Source organism: Schistocerca gregaria, chromosome 4, assembly GCF_023897955.1.
Source record: "Schistocerca gregaria isolate iqSchGreg1 chromosome 4, iqSchGreg1.2, whole genome shotgun sequence".
Classification (NCBI taxonomy): domain Eukaryota; kingdom Metazoa; phylum Arthropoda; class Insecta; order Orthoptera; family Acrididae; genus Schistocerca; species Schistocerca gregaria.
The window spans coordinates 708,842,030-708,866,839 of record NC_064923.1 but is presented as its reverse complement, the minus strand read 5'-3'; the positions used below and the strand labels follow the sequence as shown (position 1 = coordinate 708,866,839).

The 24,810-nt window shown below is 41.6% G+C and overlaps 1 protein-coding gene across 1 annotated transcript in view; it reads left to right on the top strand.

The window, feature by feature from the left end:
- The window catches only part of LOC126267877 (Down syndrome cell adhesion molecule-like protein Dscam2), a 1,296,028-nt gene that overhangs the window by 965,631 nt on the left and 305,587 nt on the right, over positions 1 to 24,810 (top strand). Inside the window, exon 8 of the mRNA XM_049973186.1 lies at positions 12,751 to 12,902. Within this exon, the coding sequence (XP_049829143.1) occupies positions 12,751 to 12,902 (152 nt within the window). The remainder of the gene's footprint in view (positions 1 to 12,750; positions 12,903 to 24,810) is intronic.

Sequence of the window (24,810 nt, the reverse complement as noted above, 5' to 3'; positions counted from 1 at the left end):
GTGTAAGGAGAAGAAATGCGTACCATCACGTTTCCAACTTTGTAAAATGTCGGATTGTAGCCTATCGCGATTGCGGTTTATCGTATCGCGACATTGCTACTCGCGTTGGTCGATATCCAATGACTGTTAGCAGAATATGGAATCGGTGGGTTCAGGAGGGTAATACGGAACGCCGCGCTGGATCCCAACGGCCTCGTATCACTAGCAGTCGAGATGACAGGCATCTTATCCACATGGCTGTAACGGATCGTGCAGCCACGTCTCGATCCCTGAGTCAACAGATGGGGACGTTAGCAAGACAACAACCATCTGCACGAACAGTTCTACCACGTTTGCACCAGCATGGACTATCAGCTCGGAGACCATGGCTGCAGTTACCATTGAGGCTGCATCACAGACAGGAGCCCATGCGATGGTGTATTCAACGACAAACCTGGGTGAACGAATGGCAAAACGTCATTTTTTCGGGTGAATCCAGGTTCTGTTTACAGCATCATGAAGGGTCTCATCCGTGTTTGGCGATATCGCACATTAGAAGCGTGTATTCGTCATCGCCATACCGGCGTATCACCCGGCGTGATAGTATGGGATGCCATTGGCTACACGTCTCGGTCACATCTTGTTCGCATTGACAGCACGTTGAACAGTGGACGTTACATTTCAGATGTGTTACGACCCGTGGCTTTACCCTTCATTCGATCCCTGCGAAACCCTGTGTTTCAGCAGGATAATGCGCGACCGCATGTTGCAGGTCCTGTAGGGGCCTTTCTGGATACAGAAAATGTTCGAGTACTGACCTGGCTAGCACATTCTCCAAATTTCTCACCAACTGGAAACGTCTGGTCAATGATGGCCGAGCAACTGGCTCATCACAATATGCCAGTCACTACTCTTGATGAACTGTGGTATCGTGTTGAAGGTGCATGGGCAGCTGTACGTGTACACGTCATCCAAGCTCTGTTTGACTCAATGCCCAGGCGTATCAAGGCCGTTTTTACGGCCAGAGGTGGTTGTTCTGGGTACCGATTTCTCAGGATCCATGCACCCAAACTGCGTGAAAATGTAATCACATGCCAGTTCTAGTATAATATATTTGTCCTATGAATACCCGTTTATCATCTGCATTTCTTCTTGGTGTAGCAATTTTAATGGCCAGTAGTGTATTTTCAAAAGATCATCACTATTATCAAAATTTTGAAAAGACTCTAATATTGATTACATAAATTGTCAATAATTACTTTTTCTCCGTTAGTAGCATTAACGCGATGGAGGTTACAGGTTCCTCACATAGTCCACCCACTTGACATACATGTTGTACTTTGACCCATACATCGCTGTTGATAAAAGTGATACATATATGAAACGACTGCTAAATATCTCAAGAAAATGTCTTCTCCAAGTTGTAGATATTACCTGCCGTAGTCCATAAATTGCTTCATTACTTGCTTCGAAACGGATAAATGAATTAACTGACAGCACGACACGTTAGTAACTACATAATGGCTACTATAGTGCTGTACACAGTATTATTATTATTACTATTATCATTAGTATTGAAAAGGTTAGACACAAATCATTAGCAGCATGAAGTCTTCCAATTTCTGCCAGTTCAGAAGAAGGAGTGCAGCAATCAAATGAGTTACGAACATTAAGTATACTGCACACAAGCGACCTTGTTTGATTTTAAATAGGGTTGCAGTGTGCAGGTCAAGCAACTGCCACATTTCTACATCTACATCTACATCCATACTCCGCAAGCCACCTGACGGTGTGTGGTGGAGGGTACCCTGAGTACCTCTATCGGTTCTCCCTTATATTTCAGTCTCGTATTGTTCGTGGAAAAAAGGATTGTCGGTATGCTTCTGTGTGGGCTCTACTCTCTCTGATTTTATCATCGTGGTCTCTTCGCGAGATATACTTAGGAGGGAGCAATATACTGCTCGACACTTCGGTGAAGGTATGTTCTCGAAACAAAAGCCCGTATCGAGCTACTGAGCGTCTCTCCTGCACAGTCTTCCACTGGAGTTTATCTATCATCTCCGTAACGCTTTCGCGATTACTAAATGATCCTGTAACGAAGCGCGCTGCTCTCCGTTGGATCTTCTCTATCTCTGCTATCAACCCTATCTGGTACGAATCCCACACTGCTAAGCAGTATTCAAGCAGTGGGCGAACAAGCGTACTGTAACCTGTAGTATTTGAAAGGAGTAATGGAGGCGAAGAATCTTTTCTAACAAATGTCTATCTTTACTGTGGATAGTTAGCTTTTTTATCTGAGAACGAACTGTGGGTAGCACTTGCGTTACACTACGAATACCCCCTCCCCCCCCCCCTCACACACACACACACACACACACACACACACACACACACACACACACAAACAAACACACAGCCATAAACTAAATACCATTCATCTGTCATCATTTTAAAAATAAAAGTGTTCCAAGAAAAGTATTTCATTCCGCAGTTCAGTTAGGTGCTAAAGTTGATAATGATGTGAGGGCAGAGGGGGGGGGGGGGGGGGGCACGAAACGGCAGCGGGAAGGCGGGGGAGGGGGGGACTGGGGTGCTAGCTAATGTTTGACTGCTCTCAGGGTCTAAGACAGTTTGGGAAACGCTGCTGTAGTATATACATACATCAAAAAACGTTTTCAATCACCCCGGTTCCCAGAAGTCCCGAAGACAGACGTTGACTGTGGATATTCTATCACAGACACAGTCCCTTTGACTGTTTACAGATGTCACTAAACCCGCCCAAAGATGTAAACAACCATGTATGAGCAGCGCCTATTAGACGGAGGGAGTCTGACGGCCGATCAGTTCCAGTCATTCCACCAGGAAGGAGGTACACGGCTGGTGTTGCCTGTAGTTCAACCATGCCTAGACAGTCAATACCTCGGTATGCCAGGAAGAGCTCTCAACAAGGGAAGTGTCCAGGCGTCTCGGAGTGAACCAAAGCGATGTTGGTCGGAGATGGAGAAGACATAGAGAGACAGGAACTGTCGATGAAATTCCTCGCTCAGGCCGCCCAAGGGCCACTACTGTAGTGGATGACCGCTACCTACGGATTATGGCTCGGAGGAACCCTGACAGAACCCCACCATGTTGAATAATACTTTTGGTGCTGCCACTGGACGTCGTGTTACTACTCAAACTGTGCGCAATAGGCTGCATGATGCGCAACTTCACTCCCGACATCCATGGCGAGGTTTATCTTTACAACCACGACACCGTGCAGCGCGGTGCAGATGGGCCCAACAACATGCCGAATGGAACGCTCAGGGCTCGCATTACGTTCTCTTCACCGATGAGTGTCGCATATGTCTTCAACCAGACAATCGTCAGAGATGTGCTTGTAGGCAATCCGGTGAGATTGAACGCCTTAGACACACTGTCCAACGAGTGCAGCAAGGCGGAGGTTCCCTGCTATTTTGGGGTGGCATTATGTGGGGCCGACGTACGCCGCTGGTGGTCATGGAAGGCTCCGTAACGGCTGCACGATATGTGAATGCCATCCTCCGATCGATAGTGCGACCAATACGGCAGCATATTGGCGAGGCATTCCTCTTCATGGACGACAATTTACTTTCTCATCGTTCGCACCTTGTGAATGACTTCCTTCAGGGTAACGATATCAAAAAAAATGTTCAAATGTGTGTGAAACCTTATGGGACTTAACAGCAAAGGTCATCAGTCCCTAGGCTTACACACTACTTAACCTAAATTGTCCTAGGGCCAAACACACACATCCATGCCCGAGGGAGGACTCGAACCTCCGGCGGGACCAGCCGCACAGTAACGACATCGCTCGACTAGAGTGGCCAGCATGTTCTCCAGACATGAACTCTAACAAACATGCCTGGGATAGGCTGGAAAGGGCTGTCTATGGACAACGTGACCCACCAACCACTCTGAGGGATCCACGCCGAGTAGTCGAGGAGGAGTTTGACAATCTGGATCAAAAGAGTCTTGATGAACTGGTGCATAGTATGCCACGACGAATACAGGCATGCATCAATACAAGAGGACGTGCTACTGGGTATTAGAGGTACCAGAGTGTAGAGCAGTCTGGACCACCACCTCTGAAGGTCTCGCTGTATGGTGGTACAACATGCAACCGAGGTGATGCAAAACTTTTTTTGATGTTTGTACTGGACAATATAGAAAATTTTCTAATGTGCGCAAATATTTGTAATGTTTATAGTACAGTAGATATGCATGGTGTGTTTCCATTTTTTACCGTAACTGCAGAAAGCTACCGATTGTCTAGATGTGAATTATCGGTGTCTAGTTTGGTTAATTTTGAAAAAACTGAGAGTTTATGGCATTTGTGTTGGCTGTTGCCCTGGTCTACACTATGAGTTGCTATAAATTGTTGTTGCTTATTACGTCTGAATAAGGCAAACTAGTTGTCCAAATAGTCAAGAAACAACACTCAGCAAACTTATAATTCTAGGGGAAATCGACACGGTTTTCTCTATTCGATAAACAGACATAAACAAACAAGACGAGCAAGAACAATGATCGTATCATCACTGATCAATACGAGAGTGATAGTTGAGACAGGCTACCATGCACAACAATAATAGAATCACCGCGAGAACAACAACCTTGGGTGCGCAATAGCTTACATTTGTTATTAGTAGATCGCCAAAACGTGAAAAAGTACTAGAATAGTTTAGGGAATGTCGTAATTTAAATGAAGTTTGAGTATGACAAATTTTATTTGCTCTAATTATTGGACGCAGTACACAAGTAATTAAGACAGAGCCAAGTTTTCTAAAAATGTGGCTTTAATTCACATAAGAAAGTCACTAAGTCTCTGGGGAGGTACCAAATTATGTGGCAGACTGGATGGATAAAAAGTTATCCTTATCTGGGCAGCTCCAATGTTTATGACACCAAATCATGAATAATAGTCAAACGAGCATTCAAGTCGAACGCTAGACCACGTAAAAAGCCAAGCAGAGTACAGATCGTGCTATAGCAGCTGGCGAAACTTACATTCCCCAAAACCGGCAAAGTGTGTGCGCATCACTATCCAAGAGATCAGCTGCACAGTGGATCGAACACTAACGCGCCAAACTTCGACCTCTACTCTCTACTTTCGAAAAACATTACACGGAGCGGACGACTCAGTGCCATTGACAATGTGACGGATGAAAATATCGCTTATTTCATGAAACAACAGGGGACACAGAAGAAATGTCCCGCTCTTGGCCTACAAAAAACTCATAAACACTAACACGAGTTTGGCACTTGCCTAGAGCAGCATTTACTTCATGGGTCGGCCTCTTCACAGCAAGCATGTTGGCTGGCTGACTCAGTTTCACTAGACGATGGAAATCTTGGATTGAAAGCAACAGCCTTTCTTGCACTGGCCAGGCAGCAGCGCGGCATCTCGACCTTTGATTTTCATGCAGAAAAGACAAAAATGTTATACTTATTTATTTTCTGCGGATAGCATGGCGTTCCTGCACTCAGATAGGCACAGGCTCTGTACACAAAAGCACAAAGCGCACTGCAACCTCACTTCTCAAAAACTGTCCCTTTCCTTGAGAAAACTCGCCGCTCCTAATGAGATTCGCTAACTGCCTTTTTCTGACAACAGGGCTCTGAGACCACACAGTGAGTGCGCCTTCTCAATGCAGAAAACGTAAATCCTTCCTCCCAAGCTCTCTTGTTCAGTACTCTCAAAACAAAAAACAAAAAAAGAAGCACTTAAGTAGTGATAGAAAATGAAACAACGTCGCTTAGCGATATGTGAGAGCAATGTCATAAAATAAAAAAAGCAAGCCTGAAGTATTATGTAATAATTAGACGGAATATTTTCGTTAAGAATACAAATTACTGGCTGTGAACACGTAGATGACGAAAATATCCATGAGCCACTAAACAGCGATGTCTTTGAATCTATGTTTTAGAATCTAAGTCGCAGCGGCGATACTGTCTACCAGTAGGCGATAAATAAACCTAAGGGGGCGTTCCTGCAGCATGGCAAACTTGGGGACATTTACAAAGTTCATTATTTATTTAATTATTTATTTATTTAATGCAGTCATAAAACCTGCCCTCCAGTGTCTCTAAAGTAGGAGGTACAATACAACTGAAAATTTCCTGCATGACAGTATGTGTTTATTTCTTAACTCTAATACTCCACTATAAGATTCTAATTGACACAATATAACATAATAATAAATGTATATAAGGAAAACCTTAATACTTGGGTAGAATATAAATTGAATGTCACTAATGAAACATAAACAAAAGAAATAAGTATATTACATTATTTCTTAATTAAATTTCTGTAGCTAAAATTTGGATTGCAACTACATCGGTACATATTTGAGTTTTAGCTGCCCTGAAGGGAAAAACAGCCTACACTTCAGTCACCTGTTCACTTCCTACTTGTACCATACCTTTACATCTAATACTAAACATTTTAAATTTTTTTTAATTATAAATTATTGTCGAGTTGCTTAGTGACTCATCAAACACATCGATTCCTCACAATTATTTGTACATGACAATACCATACTATTACTAATAACTAATGTATTTATTATAAAAGTAAATTAATAATCAACACCACACAATACTTCACTGATCACAGTGTTTTTACACTGCTTCTGAGTTTATCATTTTCTTATCGTCGACACTACCGCGTTCCTTTCATATCTTCTCGTGAGTCGCATAGTTCCTCTCATCCAAGCCCTCCCGCTCATCTGGTAACGTCTCTTATACGTTTATTTCTGTCCCTAATAGCTACTGTGGATTTGTTTAGTTCATTCCTTGATATATTGTTTTGTACTAAGTTCAGTAACTGAACCCAAGGTTCATCCGGAAATATAGGAATAACGGAAAAAATCTAGAGGCAGAGATCGACCTTTTTGCCAGCAATTATGTAGTTAGGACTTGAAGACCTGTCGGCGATGTAGTGGTAAGAATATGGACTTATGCCTGGAAGGGTAATGGTTTCAATCCCTGCCCGGCCACCCAAATTTAGTTATTATATGGTCTTTTTTAAATATATATTTCTTAACAATGTTTGAGTACTACCTCAACATTGTTGACATCTTTGACTCATAGGAAAATTTTACAAATATTACATTCCAAAGCATTTCACACATCTCTCTAAATCGACAGCTCCATTGGAAGTGACTTTCATTATCGGTTACAGTTCTCTGAATGGTCTCCATGAAAACTGTAAAACTATGCGGGATTTTTACACGATATTTTGTTTATGGCGGAAGAGCCGCTTACAAACTGTACTCGATATACTTACCGATGTGACCTGTCGCAAATGCCTTACGCTTTGTAGATGGAGCAACTGCAGCAGTAAAAACTACATACCATTCACATCCATAATGTACCTATCAGATTTCTACAACATATACCTGTAATATTAAGTATTCACCAGCTACATTCCAAAACTGGTTTGAATATTCATACTAATGTGACTTAAACAAATGTAAAGGAATAACAGTATTTTTAAACAATCTTTTGCTGCTCTGCGCTACTGAAGGATTTTTGATGTGAAGCAGTTGTAGGGAAAAATCCCTACTCCTGTAAAGATCACGCGGCTTCTTAGTCCAAGAGGAATGCGTGTGTTGCGTAATTTTTAAATCACTTATGAATTCGTTTTTGTTCAGTGCTTATGGTGAGAGTTTGTATCAGTGTGAAATCATAGTCTGCCTCTCAATTACAAGAGATTTGTAAGCTTCAAAGATGGTCCAGTTGCTCATTTATAATAATTGTAACAGGATGCAATGGTTTAGGAAATTTACGTGCTATGATATTTACTTGTACGTTATCCACTATAAATATAGTAGTAATACTGTACAGTGCCTCAGATAGTAGTCATCGTTTGATTGCACTGTGTACAACTAGTTTCTTTTGTAGTACATCACTTAAGTATAATAGTCTTCCCACTGACACTTTGCAGAACTTCTGCATTTGGTCAGTACTAGGAACTGAGTGTTGCGTATCACCCAGCAGTACGCATGCTTGAATTTGTGATAGTATTTCAAAATTTTCAAGGGAAATCGGCAGTTTGGTAAGTACTTAGAACAGTTAATATTTTTAGACAGAGTAGCAATGAAAAAATGGTTCGAATAGACATGAATTTTCACTACGAAAATAGTTATTCTTCTAAGAATGACGACCACCTCTGTAGAGAGATAATGGGTAGTATCATCGTTTGACATTTAGGAAGAGTAAATGCTGTGTTCTATTTAATCGAGTGTGAATAGTAAAATCACCCAATTAGTTTGCAATGGATCTTTGTAATACGACGTTGAGCAGACGACACAAAAGGATGATGGACGTTTATTTTTTGATTGACAAATAGTTGAACTTTAAAAGATAGCCTAAAGTTCAGTTGAAAGCTCAATCACAGGACTAGTGGAATCAAGAAAACAACTATGCTGGAAACGTCTCTTAACCGATTTTTCTACTACTAGGAATTTGTCTCGTGCTTGCAAGACTGAATTTTGTCACATACAGAAATATTTATGTATAGAAGTTATTACCTCGTTGTAGGTTGCCGTATGCAGATTTCACTGTTTCAAATTGAATTTGCGCTAGCTACGAAAGATGCCAAGAAAAAGATCATCCATATTGGTATCAATTTATTGAATGTGGTTTTAGTGGATCAACCTATGTGGAAGACAAAGTGTAGGTATCTAGAGTCTATTTGTAAATTCAGTCCGTCCTTTCTGTCAGCGTTTGTTGCTGCAAATCAGGTGATGTTTGTTATGTTTCATGACGTGCAGGACGAAGGTGGGATGTAGAAGTTTGTAAAGGGAATGTACGAAACTTACATAAAATATCTAATGAATCCGTTTTACAAAGTGAATACTCCCGTCCCTTTTCCGACTTTTGATAGAAAAGAGCAGTTGCAGCTGAGTGGTCAGCTCATGTGACTGCCACACTGCTCGCCCGTGTCCCATTCCCGGCCGGATCGGAGATTTTCTGCGCTCAGGGACTGGGTACTGGCTTGCCCTCATCATCATTTCACCATCATCGACATGCAAGTCCCCCAATGTGGCGTCAATTGCAAATATTTGCAATTCGGTGGCCGAATTGCCCCAGGTCGGACTCCCAGACGTCAATGCCATATCATTTGACAGCTTGAATCTTCTTGTTATACAAATGGATATTGCTAATTATTCATAGTAATGTGGCTGTAGTCGGACTATTAATAACATATAGTTAAATCGATTTATCCAAAAACATCGATATGTCGCGGCCTAAATTCCCTTCACCATCATTTCGATACATCGATATCGGAATGGCAACACCGAGTCTCGCTATTTTTATTTTATATTATATTCTTTCCGCAATTTTTGGTAAACATTTGAAGCTCTTCTTTTGAAATTGTAGTAGAACATACTCTTACTTTCACTGTGTGAAGGAGTGTCACTGCTTTTTGAGCTTTCAGCACGTCCAGTCTTTCTCTTTGACACTATGAAGCACGTATAGATGGTACAAAGAAGTCCAATTGCGCTGGCGGTTGGTGGTGTGAATGGAAGAACAAGATACTCGATGTGAAAAAATAGCACACCAGTTGCGTTTAAAAGCAATTTTTAACCCAACTAATGTGCTATTTCTTCACATCGGCATTCTAAAAAACGTTTGCTGGAACTGATGAACAAAAAGCTAAATGACAAAATTGGTCCTTGCGATGGGCGAACACATGTGAGGGAAATTCTGACGTAATCAACGCACGGTGCAGTCAACAGAAACTAAGCCCAGTGCAGTTCACTTCATCACCTAATGGCATCATTACCATTTCATGTTGGTTTTATATATGAGTTCTATATTTCCGATGTTATTAGGAAGTGTAATAGATTTATACACAATACAGTTCAATTATATATATATACTTATATATACATATACTTATATATACTACATGGTATATATACTATATACATATATTTATATATACATTATATATATTATATATACATATTATTAGCAATATTTATAATGCACAAAATAGTTTCAGTTGTTACCAATATCATTTGTGTGAATCTTAAATTTACGAGCTATGCAAACAGTATTTTTGAGCTGCTACGCTTAAATTTACAGAGACATTCAAAAATTAGCAAGAAAGCATAATATAGGGAAAACATAACTACAGGACTACTGAGGTGTCGAAAACTCCAGACTGCCTGCTGAGTGAATGTTAAGTAAATGCTCTGACTGCTTGAATTCCAATTCGCATGTCAGTGAATCGTTGCGATCATAAACGGAAAGATTAAAATGTTGAAATACTGTTGTATTCTTGTCATGGTGCAGTTTTTATCCTAATCAAACAAAAACCTCTGAAACAGAAAATTTGTTCCTTAAGGCTACCCAGCCTTAGTTGACTCTTCTTTGAATTTATCATATCCAATGTTTTCCACACATGTCCACATAAGATGATAATTTGGTTTCTTTCAGAATAAATAGGACCGGTGTGATCAAACAGGAAGAAATCGTTTTCCCATAACATGTGGAAAAAGTTCTTGGAGATACTGCTTCCGTCACTAAATTGCTTACTGCTTGATAATCTGTTGAGCTGAACTGTGACAGTTTGCTGGAATACTTATCAAGAATGCAGAGGGAAAAAACATGACTGGTAAGGCAGACTGACTGCCATGCGAACTAGTTGGATTTTTCCTTGGTGGGAAGACTGGAATAGGGCACAGTCACAAGGGAAACTATTGAGTTTCCTTCCTCCTTGCAGGACAGGTTTGAGACACCAGTTTCCTAATTCAACACAATTCTCAATAACACTCGGAAAAATCGACTTAGAATATTTAAAGATTTCTGAGTGAAATTATGCACAAAAAATTCTGACAATGTAACCGAGTCACAAGTAGTGAATTCATGGCACATAGGTCTTGCAATGGCAAAGCTTCAGGTTCAAATCATGCTAGTACTAACATTTTTATTTTTTACTTTTGTTGAATACTATATTTATTATCGGATGAAAACATTCATTAGCAAATACTCAATCACAATTCTTTAATAAAGATAAATATAACTGCACGAAATGTGCGTATTTCCAATAAAAAAAGTTTGGTACAAAAATGTGAACCATAAAATACAAAGGAAAAAATTTATTGTAAGTATAGGTAAACAATGTTATTGATATAAATGATTTTACATTTTATATGAAATTTTAATTACTTTCATGTGGTTAGTGATTATTACTTTATTAAAAAATTATGATTCAATATTTGTTTATTTGTTATTTCACACATAATAAATATACAGTTCAAGTAAAAGTAACAAATGGGGTAACTAACAAGATTTAGATTACAGAGTTTGCAACTACAATAACTGTATAGCAACCACTTTTCTTACTAAAATGTTTTATTGTTCAGAAATACAATAACTTATAAGGTTGTGCAAATGTTGATGCAAAACTCAAGCACTACCAACACATCCTTTTTATCTGACGATTTAAGAAAGGAATTAATTTCAAGAACTAGAAAACAAGAAAAATTTGGCAGACTAGTACACATTTGTATCAACTAAAATACAAATTTTGTTAAGCAACGTAAATTGATTTTTATTTCTTCTTGCAAAATATTTTCCTTTTGCTATACTGATGAAGTGTTAAAACTGGTTTTACATCTCAGAGTAATTACACATCATAGTTGTAAGGATTGCCACAGATTAATTTTTTTAATAATAAATACACTTTTATTAAAAGCAATTTAGTCACCATCTGCTCTGCTCCTCGTAAAATGCCTGAGATGTTTTTTATTTAACAATGCTGAGAAGTCTCGAATGAAAAACAGCCCACACTTGCATTAAATTCTGTTTATTTTAAACCTTGACCATTTTTCTGGTATAATAATATATTCAGAAGTCCTAAAAATGATCAGAATAACATCTAGGCCAGTGATACACTCTACACATAAACCTCAAAATGAGGTAAGTGATAACCTATTACATATATACACACTAATCAATGAGAAGTGTCCTAGCCCAGCGGCTATAGTGAGCCCTACCTATGGTGTGCAGGGTGCAGCAGATTTGACAACCGAGCGCCCAGTATAATAGTGGTAGTGGTGGAGGACATACTGTGTCATATGTAATCTTACTTATGTTCGAAACAGGCTTATGTCTGTTGAAGTTATTTTATTGGTCTTCACGCAGCCGCTGGGCTAAAACATTTTTCATTTATTAGTGTGTATGTAAGTAATATTTTATCACTTACCTAATTTTGAAGTTTATGTGTAGATTGCATCATTGGCCTAGATGTTATTTTGATCATTTTAGGACTTCTGAAGAAGGCTATATTATTATACCAGAAACCATGGTCAAGTTTTAGAATAAACATAATTTAATGCAACTGTGGACTGCTTTTCATTCGAGACAATTTCGTTGCGGTTGCTGTTGTCGCTGCCATGATGACAATAATGAAGGTGCTGAGAAGTCTTTACATTCAAGTTGATTTTTAAGTTCTCTTTTTAGTATTATGCCTTGTTGCTTTAGGAAATTGATGACAATGACCTTCCCTATATGTATGAAAAAAATCGAAGAGGACCGATCAATAAGGTCCTCTTATCAGTCTTTCGAGACTATGGGAGAACATCTGCAACATCTGGGGTTCTGAGAAGGGCTGGAAGAATGGTACGCTGACCCGATGCTCCTCCATTTCTCTTCCAAATGACGCCATTATTACAGTGACATGTACAACATTTCATCCGTAGCTGTGTAGTGACGGAGCGTGCTGTGTTGCAGGTTCGTGATCGGCCAGTACGTGACGGTGCACGGGGACGTGATCAGCCACGTGAACATCAGCCAGGTGCAGGTGGAGGACGGCGGCGAATACACGTGCACGGCAGAGAACCGCGCCGGCAAGACCTCTCATTCCGCCAGGCTCAACGTTTATGGTGAGTGAGTGCCATCTGCATTTCTAAGTTCATTGGCGACACGGATATATCGGTTAACAGAGCCACGTGACCGACGGCACAGTTAGTCGTGTGGTAGGGTCAGCCGGTAGTCAGACACAGCTCTTTTCCGAGCTACATCGCCTATGCACCGTTTTGTCTCTCCGTCAGACTCCCTCTGATCACAGCGCCAACTCCAAATGCGAAGTAAATATTCATTGTAGTGGCCTGAACAAGCATATACAAATTATATTCAAATTTATGTAGTAGTAAATTAAACATAATGTACTATAATTTTGTTGTGGGCGATATACCAGCACTTAGTAAACCCAGTGGTAAACTGGATGTCCCAGAGTGGCCGTGCGGTTTGAGGCGCCATGTAACAGACTGAGCGGCCCCTCTCGCCAGAGGTTCGAGTCCTCCGTCGGGCATGGGTGTGTGTGTTGTTCTTAGTATAAGTTAGTTTAAGTAGTAAGTCTAGGGACCGATGACCTCAGCAGTTTGGTCTCTTAAGAATTCACTCACATTTTTTTAACTGGATGTCCCACTATTTCTGACTGAATGCGTCAGCCAAATATCCTTGTACTTCATTTCTTGCGTCGTAACAACATGACGACTACGAAATATAACTAGAATGCAAAATAAAATACTTCCGAATTTTGCACCCACAACATCGGTTGTTTCAGATTTCAGGGAAAGAACAAAATGACTTGGTTCAATATTAGTTCTGCTACATAACTTCGAAATTCTTGTCTGATCCAGAACTGGCAAATTCGCCGGGAATTTATTTTGTTCTATTTCACTTCTGCTTTACTTATGCATTTCGTTGTTGTGAGGAACAGTGCCATAAGATATAGCACAAATCGATAAATTATGTGCTGCGTTACCAAATATCTAACTAAGGTTGTTGTTGTTGCTGTCTTCAGTCCTGAGACTGGTTTGATGCAGCTCTCCATGCTGCTCTATCCTGTGCAAGCTTCTTCATCTCCCAGTACCTACTGCAACCTACATCCTTCTGAATCTGCTTAGTGTAGTCATGTCTTTGTCTCTCTCTACGATTTTTACCCTACATGCTGCCCTCCAGTACTAAATTGGTGATCCCTTGATGCCTCAGAACATGTCCTAGCAACCGATCCCTTCTTCTGGTCAAGTTGTGCCTCAAACTTCTCTTCTCCCCAATCCTATTCAATACTTCCTCATTAGTTATGTGATCTACCCATCTAATCTTCAGCATTCTTCTGTAGCACCACAATTCGAAAGCTTCTATTTTCTTCTTGTCCAAACTATTTATCGTCCATGTTTCACTTCCATACATGGCTACACTCCATACAAATACTTTCATAACGACTTCCTGACACTTAAATCCATACTCAATGGTATTAAATTTCTATTCTTCAGAAATGCTTTCCTTGCCATAGCCAGTCTACATTTTATATCCTCTCTACTTCTGCCTTCATCAGTTATTTTGCTCCCCAAATAGCAAAACTCCTATACTACCTTAAGTGTCTCATTTCCTAATCTATTTCCCTCAGCATCACTTAATTCGACTACATTCCATTATCCTCGTTTTGCTTTCGTTGATGTTGATCTTATATCCTCCTTCAAGACACTGTCCATTTCATTCAACTGCTCTTCCAAGTCCTTTGCTGTCTCTGACAGAATTACAATGTCATCGGCGAACCTTACAATTTTTATTTGTTCTCCATGGATTTTAATACCTACTCCGAATTTTTCTTTTGTTTCCTTTACTGCTTGCTCAATATACAGATTGAATAACATCGGGGAGAGACAACCCACTCTGTCTCACTCCCTTCCCAACCACTGCTTCCCTTTCATGTCCCTCGACTCTTATAACTGCCATCTGGTTTCTGTACAAATTGTAAATAGCCTTTCCCTCCCTGTATTTTACCTCTGTCACCTTTAGAATTTCAAAGAGAGTATTCCAGTGAACATTGTCAAAAGCTTTCTCTAAGTCTACAAATGCTAGAAACGTAGGTTTGCCTTTCCTTAATCTTTCTTCTAAGATACGTCTTAAAGTCAGTATTGCCTCACGTGTTCCAGTATTTCTACGGAATCCAAACTGATCTTCTCCGAGGTCTGCTTCTACTAGTTTTTCCATTCATCTGTAAAGAATTCGTGTTACTATTTTGCAGCCGTGACTTATTAAACTGATTTTTCGGTAATTTTCACATCTGTCAACACCTGCTATCTTTGGGATTGGATTTACTATATTCGTCTTGAAGTCTGGGGGTATTTCGCCTGTTTCATACATCTTGCTCACCAGATGTTAGAGTTTTGTCAGGACTGACTCTCCCAAGGCCGTCAGTAGTTCCAATGGAATGTTGTCTACTCCGGGGGCCTTGTTTCGACTCAGATCTTTCAGTGCTCTGTCAAACTCTTCACGCAGTATCGTATCTCCCATTTCATCTTCATCCTCTTCCATTTCCATAATATTGTCCTCAAGTACATCGCCCTTGTATAGACCCTCTATATACTCCTTCCACCTTTCTGCTTTCCCTTCTTTCCTTAGAACTGGGTTTCCATCTGTGCTCTTGATGTTCATACAAGTGGTTCTCTTATCTCCAAAGGTCTCTTTAATTTTCCTCTAGGCAGTATCTATCTTATCCATAGTGAGATAAGCCTCTACGTCCTGACATTTGACCTCGAGCCATCCCTGCTTAGCCATTTTGCACTTCCTGTCGATCTCATTTTTGAGACGTTTGTATTCCTTTTTGTCTGCTTCATTTACTTCATTTTTATATTTTCTCCTTTCATCAATTAAATTCAATATTTCTTCTGTTACATAAGGATTTTTACAAGCCCTCGTCTTTTTACCTACTTGATCCTCTGCTGCCTTCACTACTTCATTCCTCAGAGCTACCTATTCTTCTTCTACTGTATTTCTTTCCCCTATTCCTGTCAATTGTTCCCTTATGCTCTCCCTGAAACTCTTTACAACCTGTGGTTCTTTCAGTTTATCCAGGTCCCATCTCCTTAAATTCCCACCTTTTTGCAGTTTCTTCAGTTTTAATCTACAATTCATAACCAATAGATTGTGGTCAGAGTCCACATCTGTCCCTGGAAATGTCTTAAAATTTAAAACCTGGTTCCTAAATCTCTGTCTTACCATTATATAATCTATCTGATACCTTTTAGTGTCTCCAGGGTTCTTCCATGTATACAACCTTCTTTCATGATTCTTAAACCAAGTGTTAGCTATGATTAAGTTGTGCTCTGTGCAAAATTCTACCAGGCGGCTCCCTCTTTCATTTCTTAGCCCCAATCCATATTCACCTACTACGTTTCCTTCTCTCCCAATTCCAGTCACCCATGACTATTAAATTTTCGTCTCCCTTCACTATCTGAATAATTTCTTTTATTTCATCATACATTTCTTCAATTTCTTCGTCATCCACAGAGCTAGTTGGCATATAAACTTGTACTACTGTAGTAGGTGTGGGCATCGTATCTGTCTTGGCCACAATAATGCGTTCACTATGCTGTTTGTAGTAGCTTACCCGCATTCCTATTTTCCTATTCATTATTAAACCTACTCCTGCATTACCCCTATTTGATTTTGTGTCATCTGACTAGAAGTCTTGTTCCTCCTGCCACCGAACATCACTAATTCACACTATATCTAACTTTAACCTATCCATTTCCCTTTTTAAATTTTCTAACCTACCTGCCCGATTAAGGGATCTGACATTCCACGCTCCGATCCGTAGAACGCCAGTTTTCTTTCTCCTGATAACGACATTCTCTTGAGTAGCCCCCGCCCGGAGATCCGAATGGGGGACAATTTTACCTCCGGAATATTTTACCCAAGAGGACGCCATCATCATTTAATCATACAGTAAAGCTGCTTGCCCTCGGGAAAAATTACGGCGGTAGTTTCCCCTTGCTTTCAGCCGTTCGCAGTACCAGCACAGCAAGGCCTTTTTGGTTATTGTTACAAGGCCAGATCAATCAATCATCCAGACTGTTGCCCTTGCAACTACTGAAAAGGCTGCTGCTCCTCTTCAGGAACCACACGTTTGTCTGGCCTCTCAACAGATACCCCTCCGTTGTGGTTGCACCTACGGTACGGCTATCTGTATCGCTGAGGCACGCAAGCCTCCCCACCAACAGCAAGGTCCATGGTTCATAGGGGGGGGGGGGGGGGTAATTTGGAAATTCAAGTATTGTAAGCAAGGCAGAGACCACTTCAAGAAAGTTGCCTTTCTTTGTTCATACATGCAACTAATAATAAAAAATTACGAATCAGGTAAACAGGTACTCATTAAGTACAAACTTATAGTAAGCTTCTCCGTCTAAAGCGAATATACATTGTTACACCCTACTTTCATTCACTGGGATTTAACTGTCTATACTTCTGATCCATACTGGCATAATGCTTCTAATAAATGTTTCGAATATTTGTTTCCTTTTTCTCCTTTCAACTCCTCTCATTCCATAAAATACCGTTTGATGTTCCAATAGTAAACCTTCCAGCACTTATTGCTGAATTAATTTGTTAACAGTGTTCACTAAATTGTGTGCTTTAACTCCCAGATATTTGTGCTCTTCAGCATGTGTAATCGTTCCCATGCTTTTTTCAGGTGTCAAATTTTGATTTGTTTCTCCTCCATTAATTTCCAGTGTGTGTGGAAGGCTATAAAATCATCCAATAATAATCCTGTCATTAAGAAATTCAGTAACTGTGTGAAAACTCTACACCAAGAATTAAAAAAATCCAAAATTTTCTCTCCCCTAGATTTAAAGTTACCAAGGGATTTCGTCAGTAATACATTCTGTGCATACAAACCGTGCAGAGAAAATTTTGGAAAATTGGAAAAATTTGAAAGAAAATGGGAATTTCAGTAGATGTCTGTGTCTATATATGATAGTACTGTATATATCCACTACCGTTTGCTGATGGCCGCCTAATATACGATAAAGGAGGGAAACTGTTTTTCATAGGGAACAATCACAATGATCAAATTACAGTTATCTTACCGACAAGAGCCTCTTTATCTGCAGAAAAAATTTGAGAACTAGTGTAATACCAGAGTTAATAATTTATAGCCAATTTATGCTATTTTATGGTCATATATTTATGAGACAAGTACTAGGTTAATGCGGTAGCTAATTATATGCGGCCTTCGAGCGAATGTCACCTGATGATATGAATTACACACGACAGTTTGAACCCCATACAGACCTCCAAACTATTGTGCTTGTCTGAAAATTATCACAATAGAAAACAGTAGTACTAGAACCCATGACGTGCAGAATTACACTTAACGAGTAATTATTCGACAAGGTATAGCACCGGAAAGTAAAAGCAGAATAATTTCATACCCAAAAATATCTCAGTGAGGAGTAAGTGGCTAATCTGTTGTAATAGCTCCTATTTCGATGAGTTATGAGTCAGTTTCAATTTGGCGTACCAGGAAGCCATTTCGCAAAATGCCGCAGAATAATGGAATAAAACAGGCTCGCCAGTACCGTAAAGCGCAGTGGAAAACCCAAAAAGCAACGATGGCTACCGCTTCTTTGCCTGTAACAAAAAAAATTAACGAGATCTGAGCCGTGACATTTACTTCAAACCACTAAAAAAACCTTTGCACTTCTAAGCCTTAAGCCAAGTTCATTTCGGATACCGGACGCAAATTATTAAAATGCGTGTAAAATCTACGTTACTTTTGAACAGAGTCTACCTGTACTAGGGAATAATGACACTCAAAACCCGCAGTACACTTACGGGCAACCCTTGCGGCATCCAGTACTCACGTGACTTTGCAGGCAACAAACAGAAAAATGTCGTATGCCAATATTCTTCCTACGCATACATTGGCTCCCTCCATTGAGGATATGAGAGAGTTGTGTCTTATGTGTATTTTGTAACATCTAGGTGATGGTAATGGAGATGCGTATAGTGTAATGTTATGTTTGTATTGCATCGTGATGATGATGATGATGGTGATGACCACGAGAGAAGGGAGAGGGTAAAACCCAATGCCTGCACGTAGCCTTCTCCTTTCGAATAACACCAAGGAGCCCGCGAGCTTAACGTTCCCATTCGAAGGATGGATCACCACCAACAGTATCACACGGCCTCACATCGTGGAACGCTGCGAACGGTTTGGAATTTAGTACAGGACTTTGTCGCAAAGAATGACGATCAGGAACCATAAGCCGCCACCTCTCCTCCCATTGCCAGCTAAATACTGGGACTGAAAATTTCAGTCTGGAACCGCGCGACCGCTACGGTCGCAGGTTCGAATCCTGCCTCGGGCATGGATGTGTGTGATGTCCTTAGATTAGTTAGGTGTAAGTAGTCCTAAGTTCTAGGGGACTGATGACTTCAGAAGTCCCATAGTGGTGAGAGCCATTTGAACTATTTTTTTTGAAAACTTCATCCACTTCCAAGATTCGAACCGGCATGGGTTGGCGACGTAGGTCACGGATGCCGTTGCGAAGCAATGAGTAGTTGCAAAACGAAGCCTATTCTGCCCCTCTCCATACATCCCACTGCTCTCTAGTGCACAGAGTAGAAATATTTATAAAGTGAGAATTACACTTTGCGGTTGCCGCCAGCTTCTTGACATGTCACGTGACTTCGCCGTAATGCAGCTTTTTTTTTCACTTTACACCAAGACCGAAACATTAACATTACACATATTTTTCCTCTTCTACACGTTTATTTATTAATAATATCAGTGATGAATAATTGCTGTTGCTACAGATGAAAATCGAAGCACATGAAAAGAGGAACAGTTCTTTTCAAAGGTTAAGTACCAGAATGTTGCCTGACATGAGGCAATAAACGTTGGCAGAAAACATTCTGTCCCGCGCCAATGAGAGATATTCCTACTCTGGCAGCATGCGACATTTACTCGTTAACAGAGGGACACATGGCCTCACTTCCTAATTAATGAATCTGATTTTATTTACAGCAATGTATTAACTAAAGCACGATAAACGTAAAATATCTGCCGAGCGGTTGGTCAATTAATTTCGGACTGTCATGAGTGTGGAAAACTTTCTTTCCTTCCGGCAGCTATTTTATTCACGAGTCGTTCGAAATATATTACTCCGTTTTGAAATACACAAAATCGACTGTCAGTCGTTGACAACAGATATTCGACCATAAATATGCTTCTTGGGTGCCTGCGCTGGACATCTGCACAAATGATCCACGCCAATGCCTACATCACGACGTAACCCAGCCACATGTTCATATTATCAAGACTGTAAATGAATGCTATCAAAACAAAGACTTTAAGACATATCCACACATTGTCTTACGATAAAAAGAAATGATAAATTTTGAAACTAGACGTATACTACGAAAAGTGTTAATTAAGAACTTCTTGGAAGGAAAGAACGTTCTCTACATTCAAGATTTTACAATTACCCATAAAGCACCCCATCTTAAACAACTGTGGCGAACAATGAAATAATGATCAGTTTACTGCGAACCTGCAATGTGACGGAATGAAATGTTTCACCAACTTATTTTCTAGGAATCGACTGAAAAACATCCGAAAAGCCATAATATTGTGAAAGTCAGTTCGTTCTATTCAAAGAGACGCAGAAGTCAGTACCTATCAGCACCCGTGTTTATGCAGTGTTTTCTTGCATTGCAAAGGCGATCGTTACAGTTCTGCAGTGTCATCTAATGAACAACGTACGACTTTAGGAATAGCGGATCAGCTTTCGTATTGGATAAAGAATTTCTTATTAGATAGAACAAAATAGTCGTTCTCAGCGGGGAGAAATGATGAAATTTGAAAGTAACTTACGCCTACCCCAACGTGTTATAGCGTCGTCACTACCTTGTGCATAAACAGACAACTGGTACACAGACGCGCAAATGCTACCATTCACAGATATGTACTTAATTACCATTCACTGTGGTGCTGCTACCTAGGCAGTAAAATAACCAATGACGGACGGAGCAAGGAGGACATCAAAAGCAGACTCGCTATGGCAAAAAAGGCATTTCTGACCAAGAGAAGTCTACTAATATCAAATACCGGCCTTAATTTGAGGAAGAAATTTCTGAGGATGTACGTCTGGAGTACAGCATTGTATGGTAGTGAAACATGGATTGTGGGAAAACCGGAACAGAAGAGAATCGAAGCATTTGAGATGTGGTGCTATAGACGAATGTTGAAAATTAGGTGGACTGATAAGGTAAGGAATGAGGAGGTTCTACGCAGAATCGGAGAGGAAAGGAATATGTGGAAAACTCTGATAGAGAGAAGGGACAGGATGATAGGACATCTGTTAAGACATGAGGGAATGACTTCCATGGTACTAGAGGTAGCTGTAGGCTAAGACATGAGGGAATGACTTCCATGGTACTAGAGGTAGCTGTAGAGGGCAAAAACTGTAGAGGAAGACAGAAATTGGAATACGTCAAGCAAATAATTGAGGACGTAGATTGCAAGTGCTACTCTGAGATGAAGAGGTTAGCACAGGAAAGGAATTCGTGGCGGGCCGCATCAAACCAGTCAGTAGACTGATGACCACAAAAAAAAGTGGTGCAATAGTCATAAACACGTTAACAAGAAGTCAGGGGGCAAAAAAATTGAAATCAAAGAATGGGCACTGAGTAACAACCGAGCTGTACACAGTTCAAGCGAAGAAAACCGCGAATATCGTAACACATTACCGGACAAAATTTACATACACATGTTGAGTGACAATCATTGAAATTTAAAAAAAACGTTAATTAGTTACAAACTTGGGCGTGCACACACTTTATTCAACATGTAAACGTCACTACAGTCATTTGGGTTTAGGTTATGATATCTTCGGTGTGCCTGCCATCACTGGCGAAGATATAGCGCAGACGAATATCGAAATTCCGCATGACCCGCTGAAGTGTCGGAACACCGATGCTGTCGATGACCTCCTGAATGCTTCAGCTCATCAATGCTTTTGGGATTATTGCTGTACCCCTTGTCTTTAATACAGTCACACAAAAAGTAGTAGCATGTGTTCAGATCTTGAGAATATGGAGGCCAATCGAGGCCCATGCCAGTGGCCTCTGGGTACCCCAGAGCCAGAATGCGGTCCCCAAAGTGCTCCTCCAGGACTCCAAACACTCTCCTGCTTCGATGGAGTCCAGCTCCGTCTTGCATGAACCATGTATTTCGAAATCAGAGTCACTTTCGATAATGCGGATGAAATCACCTTCCAAAACCTTCACATACCGTTCGGTAGTCGCCGTACCATCAAGGAATATGGGCGCTGCACATCACACAGTCACCCGTTGACGGTGATGAGACTTCTCGATCGCCAAATGCGGATTATCTGTCCCTCAAATGCGACAATTTTGCTTATTAATGAACCCATCCGAATGAAAGTGGGCTTCGTCACTAAACCAAACCATATTTACATCAAAGCCCTGCTCGTCAATTCTGTGGAAAATAGTTTTGGCGAATCATAACTGCTGTTTCATGACCCTGGGGATTAACGGCTGATGGGTTTGAATTTTATATGGGAAAAGATGCAGGTCTTCAATAACAATTTGTCGCAGTGTCTCCCGGTTGATTCCCACCTGTTGTGCAGCTCGTCTGATCGATTTCCTGTGGCTGGTTTGAAACACAGCGCGTGTCTTCTCGGTGTTTTCAGGCGTTTTCACCCTTTTTGGATGACCGACATTGCCAACACCGTCATCACGAACATTACCAGTTCTCTCAAACTTGCGAACCAAATCCATGATTGTAAGCGCACGTGAACGGCTTGTCATCAGCTTTAAATCGGCAGCAAACTTCCTTTGAGCCACAGTTGGGCTGTTATTGTTCGCATAGTATGCCTTCGCAGGAGCTATACGCTCAGGCACTGTACCGTGTCATTTTCATGTGCAAGTGGCCGGCAACAACAAGACTCGTGTGCAAGCGCATACTACACTCCTGGAAATGGAAAAAAGAACACATTGACACCGGTGTGTCAGACCCATCATACTTGCTCCGGACACTGCGAGAGGGCTGTACAAGCAATGATCACACGCACGGCACAGCGGACACACCAGGAACCGCGGTGTTGGTCGTCGAATGGCGCTAGCTGCGCAGCATTTGTGCACCGCCGCCGTCAGTGTCAGCCAGTTTGCCGTGGCATACGGAGCTCCATCGCAGTCTTTAACACTGGTAGCATACAGCGACAGCGTGGACGTGAACCGTATGTGCAGCTGACGGACTTTGAGCGAGGGCGTATAGTGGGCATGAGGGAGGCCGGGTGGACGTACCGCCGAATTGCTCAACACGTGGGGCGTGAGGTCTCCACAGTACATCGATGTTGTCGCCACTGATCGGCGGAAGGTGCACGTGCCCGTCGACCTCGGACCGGACCGCAGCGACGCACGGATGCACGCCAAGACCGTAGGATCCTACACAGTGCCGTAGGGGACCGCACTGCCACTTCCCAGCAAATTAGGGACACTGTTGCTCCTGGGGTATCGGCGAGGACCATTCGCAACCGTCTCCATGAAGCTGGGATACGGTCCCGCACACCGTTAGGCCGTCTTCCGCTCACGCCCCAACATCGTGCAGCCCGCCTCCAGCGCTGTCGCGACAGGCGTGAATGGAGGGACTAATGGAGACGTGTCGTCTTCAGCGATGAGAGTCGCTTCTGCCTTGGTGCCAATGATGGTCGTATGCGTGTTTGGCGTAGTGCAGGTGAGCGCCACAATCAGGATTGCATACGACCGAGGCACACAGGGCCAACACCCGGCATCATGGTGTGGGGAGCGATCTCCTACACTGGCCGTACACCTCTGGTGATCGTCGAGGGGACACTGAATAGTGCACGGTACATCCAAACCGTCATCGAACCCATCGTTCTACCATTCCTATACCGGCAAGGGAACTTGCTGTTCCAACAGGACAATGCACGTCCGCATGTATCCCGTGCCACCCAACGTGCTCTAGAAGATGTAAGTCAACTACCCTGGCCAGCAAGATCTCCGGATCTGTTCCCCATTGAGCATGTTTGGGACTGGATGAAGCGTCGTATCACGCGGTCTGCACGTCCAGCACGAACGCTGGTCCAACTGAGGCGCCAGGTGGAAATGGCATGGCAAGCCGTTCCACAGGACTACATCCAGCATCTCTACGATCGTCTCCATGGGAGAATAGCAGCCTGCATTGCTGCGAAAGGTAGATATACACTGTACTAGTGCCGACATTGTGCATGCTCTGTTGCCTGTGTCTATGTGCCTGTGGTTTTGTCAGTGTGATCATGTGATGTATCTGACCCCAGAAATGTGTCAATAAAGTTTCCCCTTCCTGACACAATGAATTCACGGTGTTCTTATTTCAATTTCCAGGAGTGTAATTCCCGCCATGCCCGCGACCAATCGTGCAGATTGAACGTCCTAAAGCAAACAGTTCAGAAGTTATGAAGATTTTATTTCATGTAGTTCGATAATTGTCACCCCTTAGGTCTTACGTTTCTTCCCATTCCCTAGATAGAGTGAGTTATTAGATTAACTGTCTGTTTTAGTCGGGAACTTCTTCTACTTTCTTTTACATCTTTCACTCACTACTCATGAGAACTGAGTACGCTAGTGGAGAACTTTGTTGTGTTCACCCAAACATCCTAGTGGGCTGGGAACCCACTGCGGTAGCCGAGCGCGTTGAAGCGCCCGTTTCCGGGACACAGGGAGGTGCGCCTGCCCCGGACAAAATCCGCGCAGCGGGATATCCACGAGGGCCGGTGTGCTGGTTTCCCACATTCGTGTAGGTGAATACTGGGCTGCTTGTTACCTACGTCCCAACTCGGTTACACTATCCACAAACAATTAGAAAACGTTCTTACTTTGGCACATGAGATAATACAAGATACAGACGGATGGGATACACAGATTACGTCCCCTGGAACCACTAACACTGCTAAATTCGAACTCCGAGTAGAA